This window comes from Cryptomeria japonica, chromosome 3 (genome assembly GCF_030272615.1).
Source record: "Cryptomeria japonica chromosome 3, Sugi_1.0, whole genome shotgun sequence".
Lineage (NCBI taxonomy): Eukaryota > Viridiplantae > Streptophyta > Pinopsida > Cupressales > Cupressaceae > Cryptomeria > Cryptomeria japonica.
In genome coordinates, this window is record NC_081407.1 from 715053371 (window position 1) to 715065069 (window position 11699).

At 34.2% G+C, this 11699-nt stretch overlaps 1 protein-coding gene across 1 annotated transcript; it reads right to left on the reverse strand.

The window, feature by feature from the left end:
- Positions 1-10400: 10400 nt before the first annotated feature.
- On the reverse strand, positions 10401-10964 carry LOC131034201 (ethylene-responsive transcription factor RAP2-9-like). The gene has a single exon (XM_057965593.1). The coding sequence runs from the start codon at positions 10962-10964 to the stop codon at positions 10401-10403; it is 564 nt and encodes a 187-aa protein (XP_057821576.1).
- Between the last annotated feature and the right edge of the window lie 735 nt (positions 10965-11699).

An 11699-nucleotide genomic window follows, 5' to 3' on the forward strand; every position in this document is an offset into this window, starting at 1 on the left:
ACGTCTCATCATATCAATGATCAAAACTACATCATCATGGGGCAACTTAGGTGTAACTACCATCAGAATCTATCAGTTGGGCACCTGGACCATTAACACACCCAATGACACCTACATCAAGACATCAACACTATATCAAATGGCTCAATATCATGACTCAACACAAATAGTTTTATAATCGCTCAACGTGAGATATTAATCAATCTCATTGAGCACCTATCACTCATGCAAGTCACACTATCAATCAAAGAGTTTCAATTATAAACTCTTATCAATCTAGGTGGGTTCATCATTAGCCTATCCTATCTGTGATGTAAGTCATGCTATCAAAAATTGTTATCCCATATCGAATCAATTGGCTCATATTGAAATCAAGTTGTCCCATATCAAAATCAAGTTGACCCATATCAAAATCAAATTGTCCCATATCAAATCAAGTTGTCCCATATTGAAATCAGGTTGACCCATATCAAAATCAAATTATCCCATATCAAATCAAGTGATCCCATATCGAAATCAGGTTGACCCATATCAAAATCAAATTGTCCCATATCTATTCAAGTGATCCCATATCGAATCAATTATCCTATCAGTGACATAAGTCACACTATCGAATCAACCAAACCTCTCCTATCAATGATGCAAGTCACACTATCACTCTAGAGTTTCGCTCATAAACTTTGTCAATCCAAACACAAACAGGCACGTATGGGGCATGTGTGTTCTCTTCTAACACCATATTTTCACAAATTTAAATAACTTTTATCAGCATCAATTTAAATTTTTTTCCAAAATTGCAACAAAATTTCAAAATAGAAAAAATAGAAAAAAAAAAATTCTGAAAAATCCAAAAAATCATCAAATCATCCAACATCAATGAAATCAACTTGAGCATCCAATTTTTCTCAATTTCTCTCTCAAGGGGGAATCTTTATCATATGAAATACATATTAGTATCAGTATTCATATCTGGGGCATCATATCAAAAATTTTGGCAACAACATCAAAATCGAAAATCTTGAGCAACATATCGAGTGATTTTTCTTTGAATCAACATGTGGTCACATGTCATTTCAAAGAGGGGAAAAATGTAGACACCTTTATCTGCACACTTAATTAAATAAATTTAATTATTTAATTATCATTTATTTGCCTATTAATTAAACTAAGGTTTGATTAATATCCCCTTTTTCTATCCAACCATTTAATTAAAATAATTTATTGTATATAAATAAATCAAATTTATTTATAAACCACCACTCCCCCACACTTGCATTTTCCTACAAATGCAAGTTGCATTTATTTTAGTTAAAAGAAATCTTTTTATTTTAATTAAAATCCCTATTTCTCTCACTTTCATTCTCCTACATTAACCTCCAAATCATTCTTCTAGAAGTCCTCAAATCCCACTTAATAAGCTTAATTCTTCTAATCATGTCACATCCCTAAATTTGGGGAAGTCACTTCTCCAAAATTGGAAGAAAGTCTTCTAAATGCATTTAAGACTATCTTTTTAAACAAGTTAACTTCTTGAGTTCCCCAAATTTTTAAGGCTCTTACAAATTAAACTCCAAATTCTTCCAAACCATTAAAGGCTATTACAAAATCCTTGAAGGTTTCTCCCTTCACACAAGCTAAACCTCCAAAGTCTTCAAAGATCTTTTAAGGCTCTTACAAGACATCAACCCATCATGGCTTGTCCCTTTGACCATCTTTCAAATTTGAAAAAGAGTTGAACCAATGGATAATAGCCTACATTCTTGGATAAAAGCTTTATCCAACAAACTTGCCCACATGGGGTTAACCATTAAGTCTTCCCAAGTATTTAACATTTCCTTCCTCTCCTCTCAAGAAATCTCATGGTGACACTTGTCAACATGAGATTAGGTTGAAAATATCACATGGATTGATAAATTTCAATATTGACCCTTCTTAAGACAATTAAATCTTGGCCATCTATTTCACCAATTCTTTAATAAATAGAGTCCATTTTCTCATATCAAGGATCACATCTTATTTATTTGCATCTAAGTTATAGATAAATTGTTTTGTGCAAGTTATCAAGAAGCTCCTTTTGTCATCTATAAGAATTTTAAATCATTATAGTTGCATCATAGTATAGATTTCATCATGTTTTAGTACATCATGTTAGTTTCTTGTCGATGCTAGATCAATCTCATCTTCACACCATGATCATGCTAGCTTAATCTCACACTAATCTTCTCATTTTGGTAACATATCTAGTTTCATTTCCATAGCATATCACTAAGATGGTAGTTGCATATATTTAGATCTTAGAATCATATATCTCTCATTCTTTAGGTTGTCATCCTAGAGATCAAGGGATCTTCCAAGCTGAGAGCCACCTTGAATCTGAAGGATCCTTAGAGATAGAGGACAGTGGGACGTGCTTCGAGTTTTGTTTCATTTATTTGTTTTATGATTTTGATCTCTAACATAGTGTTTCATTGGTGTGTTTGAGTTGTTTATTTATCATTTGCATATTCCACACTTTTCGAGCATACAAATAGAATTAAATTTAAATATGTATTATGCTACAATGTTATAATTTATTATAATTTAATCAAACTTAGATAACACTAACTCTAATCGTAGTTGATCTTTAAAACTAACCGCAAACCTAACCTAAGCTAAATAGGGGTAGCAAAAGAGAGTAAGAGAGTAATATATAGAGTGAGAAAAAGAAGGAAAGGTTTAAATTTAATTTATTATATAAATTAAAATAAAAAAATAAATATAATTTTTTTATATTAATAATTTTAAAAAAAATAAAAAATAAAATTATTTTCAATAGAGTGAACCAAAAAAATGTAGGTCTTTTGTGAAAGGCAGAAACCTTACATGCGACAAATCGAAGAAGTTAGATTCGGTTTATTTTGTTGTGGACAAAGAGGATTTTGATGGCGTTGGTCCAGTTATCGATGTCTCAGAAGATCTTGAAATAGATTTGAACATTATGCAAGAGTTGGCCATCATTTTTAGATTCGTAGGTAGCAGGCCTTATCGAGAGAAGATTCATAATTCGATTAGAGATGAATGAAAAAATGAAGTTATTCTCAAATTCCTCCCTAAAAACTTATTTACAACAATCTTTGCTAATAAAGAAGAGAAGAATAGAAATCTTGAGGGTGGAATTTGGAAAATGGTGGATGTTCCATTATATATGCAATTGTGGCACCCTAATTTCAACCTAGCTAGTCTAACCCCATGTGATAAATCAATATGGCTAAGATTGTATAACTTGCCCTTGGAATACTGAGCTGAGGAATGCCTAGAAAAGATTGGATGAATGCTTGTTATTTTGATGGATCTCAATATGGAAATGCTTGATAGTAATTTGGGCAAATATGTGTGTTTATAAATTGTCATGGTTAGACTTATCCCTTAACATATTACTCTAGTTGAAAACAAAACGAAATGGCTTTAGAAAGTTGAAATCAAGGAGGACAAGAAATTTTGCCTCATATGCCGATCTAGGAAACATATGGAGTTAGAATGTATTCAAAAAACTAAAACTAAATTTTTTTGGAAATTCAAAAACCCTAAAGCTTCAGATGTCAAATTGGAGGCCAATCTCATGACCATTACTACTCTAGAAACTAAAATGTCTATTGATAATTCACCTTCAATTCCCATTAATTGTGAGGAGGTAGATCCAATTCTAGGCGAAAATAATAATGAAGATAAAGCCTATTCTAAGACTATTGAGGGGCTAGAGGAGGAGTCAAGGGATGATCTATCTGAAGATAATTATATATCATAGAAGATAGACGCATTTCACTATTTGCTGCAAAAGCAATAGGTTTTTCAAAACCTGATAGGAAGAAGAAAGACAAAGGTCGGAAATCCCTCAAAGAATTAATGGAGCAAGAAGCCTCTGAGAAGAAGTTCACTAGCATCAGGAAGTTTTTGTCAAGTACCAAGGGAGGAAGCCCCTCCATTTGTTTAGTTCCTTGGAATGTCAGGGGCCTTGGGGCCCCTGATAAGCAATGCTTATTTAAGTGCCATATTCAATTTCTTTCCAGTGACTTATATTTTCTTCAGGAAGCAAAAATCAGTCTAGAGGACAGAATGAGTTTTTGTCTTATTGCAAATGGGGGAAAGGTTTCTTTTGAAGAAATTGGTTGGATCTTCTGGGGGTTTATGGATTATCTGGAAGGAGAGGAAACTTTTGGTGGATATTGTGGAGGATAACCCTCATTGGATTGCAACCTCTGTATACAGTCTTTCATTGAATCAAATTTTCATGGTGATTTATGTTAATGGGCCCATAAAGACTATAGAAAAAGAGGCCACTTGGCTGGACATTTTGGATTTTATGAACATGAAGAAAGATTCCAAATTCATCACTGGTGGGGAATTCAATGTGATATTGTGCAATTTGGAAAAGATTGGTGGCAATATCAAAGTTAGCCAGTCTGTGATTGATTTTAGGAACATTGTTGATGGCTTGGGTTTGATGGACTACCAGACCTCCAACAAAATATTTACATGGAACAATCAACAAAGGGATTTCTTGAACATAGCTGAGCATCTTGATATGTTTCTCATCTCTCCAGAATGGATGGATAATCTAACCTTTGTGGGTGTTAAGCTCCTTCCAATCTCCGTGTTAGATAATTTTTCTATCAAGCTTGATATTTGAGGCAATTATGATAGCCTTAAAACTTGCTTCAAATTTTAGAACATGTGGTGAAGAGAGTAATTTAATTCTACTTCTTGAAGGCTGGTGGAAAGAGTATAGGGTGGTTGATTCTTGTAGCTTCAGGTTTATGCAAAAGATTCACTACATCAAAGGTAAACTTAGAGAGTGAAACAAAATGGTGTTCAAGATTTCTTTGATAAAAATAGAATTGAACAAGAATTGGCATCTCTCAATGAGATTTGGTCTTCAAATTTGGTATGTTAAAGGAACACAAAATATACCTTGGGAAAACCTTCATGATGGAAAAACTCGGCCTCCAAAAGCATCCATGCTTCATCATATTAATCAACCACAAAGCAATACAAAAACCTTATGGAGTTATAGTGAATACCCTTGAACTATCAAGCCCTCCAATGCATTCCTATGTGTTCAAGTATGAATCCATAAATTTTATGCCATGCTCCACAAATGCAATACTCCAAAGGAATGAATACAATAATAACCCAAAACCACTAAGCAACCTTAACCACTAAACATTTGCTTGCTTCTATAGACAAAATCTCACAAAAAAATAACTAGCAGTGAAGTAAAACCATATACCTTAACACCATGTGCTCACAACTAACCCTCACAATATTAAATAATTACAATATAACATTACAATTTTATAATCCAACATCACAATGGCCCCAATAAGTTTTCAAAGGAATCTCTACATATTACACGTTTGTGTGCAACATCACAAAATAAATAAAATATTACAATTATAAACATTATTATGCAAGGTGTACAATACCTTATTTCCCAACAAGACATAGTAGCTATATAGGTATTGAAGAGATTTACAAACATTATCCTTTTTTCAAAGCATCTTATCATGGGTCCATCCATAGAAGTTCATTATTTCTATATAAATTGAAATGTGATTGTAATTGCTACTCACTCATTCATGAGAGTTTATCTATAGAGCTATAAGAAGAATGAAAGATTGTTTGAGTAGCAACTCAAGTGATTGTGAAGCTTTGTCTACAACAAAAAGTATTGTAATGATGTCTGTGTTTGTAAAGAACTAAAGCTTAGTCGAATCTTTTTGAGATCTACTATTATTTTGAATAATATAAAATAGTTTATTTATTTTCTTTTATTTCAGCTCTCTCTATTTTCAAGAGATACTATCAGAGTCAAAGGTTAATTAGTTTCCTAGGGAGGTAGAAAATCCCAAGGAGTACAAGATTGTGTTAAACACTAATGGAAGCTAAAAGAGGGGGGAAATAAATATTCACAAAAACTTGATCAAATTAAGTATTTGAATAACAAAAATTATCCCAATACATGTGCATGAAAGTAAACAACTCACTAATCAAAACATTCTCACAAGAACACCAAGAGTTTTATGTGGAAAACTCAAACTAGAAAAAACAACAGCGAGATTCAAACTCACAATATATATTATAACTATTTTACATTACATAAGACTTCCTACCAAAAGAGCTCTCTACTCCAGACTTGCTAACTGAGGTGCACAACCTTAGGAAATATACAAATAAGCACTTGCTCAAGTAAAGATCACTTCTTTAGGGCAAGATACAAAACCACTCTTACAATATAATAGTGTTATTAGATCAAACTGTATATGAAATAACATCTGTTAAAATGTAGATAGCTATTTACAATGTATACTCATTTGTCTTCTCAATACATCTATGAATCTTCATACTTCCTTTATGACACAACTTTCATATCCACCACTTACACTCCACTTTCACATCATCTCCCATGCATGCCATCTATCTCACACACACCCAATACAACCGATCCACTCAATATATATCAACCAGATCAAAATATAACTTATTAGGTCAACCAAAGAAATATGAAACGTATACATAACATCATCTAGAAGGTAAAATAAAAATGTAATGGTTCAAACTGATTCGACACACCTTCCAATCAACACCAAAAATCTTTATGCATGACTGCTCAGACCAATACACACAAATCAGCACAACACTTGATTTGTAAAACACATGTTGTCTTATTTCAGACCTAAAAGAAAAGGGCTCATCTCAAAATAACCACAACATCTTGAATTGGAACTTAAATGGACAACATGGTCATCAGAGATATATTCGGTACACACACTCATTCCAGACGATAATAACTTTTACTAGATAAGATACAAAAGAAAATATAATTACTTCTAGACTAGGTAGGAAGCACCAAACTTCCAAAAACACAACAAATTATCTCCTTACATCATTTTATCAGCATAATGTGAATCTACAATCTATTTTGTAACATAGTACCATAGAAACAAACATTCAAAATGATAACTAGATACACTATGCATTAGCTGAACACATACAAATCCAGATCACCAATAACAACCGATTTATATAGGATTGAGAAAGGTTTGATATCAGTGACAACGAAGACATCTTTATGTGCAATAGATTAGTGTTTATAAATCATAGAAGTCAAAGCTACTTGCAGAAGTTTGGAACACAACTACCAATGAGAACAAGAGATCACACCATTTTCATTGCTAAGTCACTAGGAAGGCAGGTCCTAGAAGACTACAACACTTGAAGAGAAAGAAATTATTCATCCATTAAGACACCTATAGAAGCCACCAAAGATGATTGCAAGATGACAAACAAAAGTTGTCGTCAAAAGAATTGGTTAAGATATTGCCATAAGATAGAGTGGTGCAAGGGAGTAACATCAGTGACAAAGAGATCAAGTGCTAAAGGAGATTTCTAATCTAGATCAAAGAATTAGTAGATGTTTTGAGAGTGTATGCTAAAAGAGGTAGATCAAATCAAGTAGTGTAGAAGTCATAGAAAGTGAGGGTTTACAAGAGTCATTGCTAGTCCAATAATTAGTTGTAGGAATAACCAATCAAACAACAACTGCTAGCAAATAAAAATGAAATTGTGAAAGGTAGCTACCATCTCCAAAATTTGTTGCCAAGTTGAAAAAAAATGCCACTGAAGTATGATCACATGATTGGAAAATTAAAGTGTCGTTGTTAGAGAAGTCAACAAAAAAGTATGTTCTTGAGGAGAAGAAACTATCAAAAGGGTTATTTAAAAGAAACTTGTTGATTGGAGATTTTTGGAGCCACATATGTGCTCCTTTATGGCTTGAAATGAATGCCCTAGCTTGCACATTGTATAAGGTAAATGCAGTGATGTTAAAATAAGTTTGAGAAATGTTTAAGGAAAAATGATTTGCTGCTACTTGGGAATGAGAGATACCATATTCAGGTAGGAGATTTTGGTGGATTGTAAAGATGCACATGTTACAATAGTTGTTCATAGCACCATTAGCCACAAAGCATTGTAGTACCTATCCACAAATAAATCTCTGAAGAAGAGGAATCAAGCTGTTGGAACTCATCACAAGGTAGAGATTATTTGACCTTGCTTCATTAGTAAATGATGATGATGTGATGTTATTAGACTTGGTCAAAGGCCTATTAAGAGAGGAGAATAGAATCACAATAAAGGAGGTCAATGCAAATCCAAATAAGTGGTTTTTTATTTTTTAATTGAAGTCATTCTTTTATGAGATCACTATGTTTGTTCCTAAAGTTGAAAATAAAAGTTTTTTAGTCCCCAGACTTATGATTTGCAAGTATCATTTGTGAAGTTATCAGGAAAGTCAAAGCTGCAGATAGTAAAAAATTGTAAAAAGGGAGGTTGATTTGGTTTATATCCCCAAATGCCTTACAATGAAGCATCTTGGTCTAATTAAGATCATTGAAGTGTTTGGATTGGAGGTGAGAGGATATGTAGATGTTTGAGTAGATTCATAAGAACCATTTGCAATAGAAGACAAAGATTAGGAAAAAGATTCAAGGTGAGCAGATCTTTTCTACATTTGTCCAAAATTGCCAAATTATTATTGAGATCACCGCAAAGGACAAAAAAGGGAAAACAAATATCTCTCATAGTATTGAGATGTAAATGGGATTTGGTAATGAGCTTTTATTTTTGAGCAAATGTTTGATTGTGAGTCTTCTTTGCTAAAGATAAAACCATTTAGCATGTATTGTACTTGAGTTGTTGTAAAGGGTTCATGATTGATTGTCCCTCACGCCCCAAAGTATTTGGTTTAACATATTGATTAACCATGTATTTGAAATGGATTCCTATAGAACTAGTGACCGCATTGGTTGGTTATCCATGTATCTTTGTAAACGGATCATCTTTTATGTGGACTCAATAATCAATACTCGTATTGAAGGAGAATCATAAAACTCAGCAAATAAAACCCAAAGTGATGTTCAAAAGTGTGCATTATAAGTTAGTTTCCCCATTATGAGAGGTTCATGGTTAGCAGAAACCATTTGTATATGAGGTTCCTAGTCATCCAAAACCAATTGTAGGTGAGGTTTTTATTTATCCAAAACCATTTGTGTGATAGGTTCATGGTAATTTGAAACCATTTTGAAGGCTTGTGGTAATCTAAAATCATTTGTGAAGTTTGCCACTTTTATGTGAGGTTCATGGTTAGTCAAAACTACTTGAGTGTAAAGTTTATGGTCAGCTAGAAACCATTTGTGTGAAGATTTTGTGGTCAACTTGAAACCACTTGAGAAGTGTATTGGTTAGGGATAAGCTGCAAAATCCCAAGGTGATTATGATGAGGGTAAGTAAAAAAAAATGAAGCAACATGCTAAAGCTCACTTAACTAGAATTTATATTAAGTGTTGTAAATGGGTATCTAAAAAGGTTTTAAGCCGGGACCCATCTTTTTTAGATTATGGGGGATATTTAAATTAATTTGCATAGTTAATATATTGAGGGATGTTGGAAGTAGTAAATTAATTATCTCGTGTCTATAGATAGAGAACAGGGACCTGTCACTGTCTCTAGCAGTAGAGCCTTATTTTCTGTACTTGGGAACCTTCTCTTAGCATCCTTGTGCAGCTAGCCTTATCACTATCATTTATGCTCTATTTGACTATAAATATAGTAGATTGAGCATGTACATTAAAACTCATTTTTAAAGTTTCTCCTCTAACCCATGTTTTTAACAAATTCTACGCTACCAAATAGAAAGAATAGATACTTGAAATTAAAACCCAAAGACCAAACCCGTATTCCACTACTATTCTTACACCTATAAATTTGGAGCAAGTTGCTCTCACTAATTCAGGTTGGAGAGAATTATAAGGCCCCATTGCTAACATGAGCAATGATGGTCTACCTCATCCCTCTTGACTAATTGACAGTTTGAAACCCTTCCTACCCACCAAAAGTTGCATCCTCCATTAAAGCGTGGATTGCTATTGTTTCCAAAGTCAATGAAGGGGTTCTCCATTAAAGGGTCTATAGGAAAGGTTCTTTACAGTTACCTCCGAGTTAATCCAATCAACAATCAAGTCACATAGCTATTGAAACAGGAAAAACGTCTAATGAATGAAATTTCTATATTATTTAGTCAAATTTTACCCTTTTAAGCGATGCATGAACGAGCTTATTTGTATATTAAACAAACATCAAGCGTCGAATGCATCCACCGAGCCATGAAACAACAATTAAGAACTGATTGCATGTAACGAACAAATCGGAAATTAAAAACATTGAACTTTCCAGTTGGCACCTTACTACACGTTATAACGTTCGGCGCGGGTGATCCTCATTGACTCAGACTCCACTGCTAATGCAATACATCAATAATCGTTTCTGGGTGTTATTATTAAACCCAACATGATGAATTGTTGTTATGTAGGCGGCCTTGCCGAGGCGTCCCAAGTATCTAAATTATAGAAAAGATCAGATTGGTCGTAGGGTTGTGTCACGACTTGCGGATCCGGCTGAAGTGGAGGCATCTGAACGCTCTCCTCAAGTGGTATATGTTCTGGAGATTGTAACAGATATTTTGTATCATTCTCTTCTTCTTCTGCCACTTGATGTGCTTTATCTTTTACTGAATCTTCAGCCGGTGGTGCTTCTTCAATGCGCGTACCCGCTTGGGGAAATGTGTCATAGGCGAAGCCAACCGCGATGGCAGCTGCTCGAACAGCCTCAGGTGATGGATTGCTCTCTGCATTTGTCACCTCCAATGCAGTTGAGTTGATCTTCGAGTCTGGATAATTGAAAGACATTGCGTTGGGTCCTCGAAGGCACAGGAGCGCGGTGTCATAAGCTCGAGCTGCAGCGTAGGCAGTGGAATATGAGCCCAGCGATATGCGTGATCTCTTTCCTGACCGAATTTCGGCCACATATTTCCCCCATTTTCTCTTTCTCACGCCTTGGTATCTCATTTCTTCTCCATCATTCAGCATATTCCAAATCGTTTAGTCTCGATATCAGTTTATACGACTATATTCTACCTGATTCTGAGGTTACTGGGTATAATTTTCTATTTGAATCTGAAGGATCCAGCATAGACATGAGTCAATAGATTCATCCTTATAACGTCCCGCATCGATTGATAGGATGTCTGCAAGCCGAAAAATCAGCAATTAGTTTAATGTTAAAAAGGAAATTTAATTTTGAACTTAATGAATAATTTGCCATTTATTTAAACTTCTCTATGAAAACCAGTCTCTTGGGGCGGAGGGATGTGTCAGAATTGGCTGTCTAAGATTGTTTTACCAGTCAAACAATTTATAATATTTTACACTTCATTTCTAACAAAAACGATAGTACATAATTGCTCACTTTCATTTCTGTATAGGTCATTCTGTTGCTTAAACCTCGCATTTCAACAACATTGATTAGCTTCCCCGAACTTGTGATATCCCATTTCAAGCAATGGACGAAGGACAACTGAATCGGGATATTTGTTCAGCGTACGTATGCAATTACAATTACAGCGAGATGGCTTAGTCTGTAATCGAGTCAAGTCAAATCCGTAAGAGTGATGCCGCAAGCTTCGGAGGTTTACCAGACTTTGACACATAAATTCAAATTCAAATGTTTTGCCCTGTCGAATACGAAGATGAGCTGCTCCACTTGTTGACCATTTCAATTCGAAAGCTTATTAGGTATGACAAGAAGTTAAGTCCTTTATACGG

Bases quoted from the DNA above. Each gene is read 5' to 3' on its own strand.
- LOC131034201 (XM_057965593.1), bottom strand. From the start codon at position 10,964: ATGCTGAATGATGGAGAAGAAATGAGATACCAAGGCGTGAGAAAGAGA.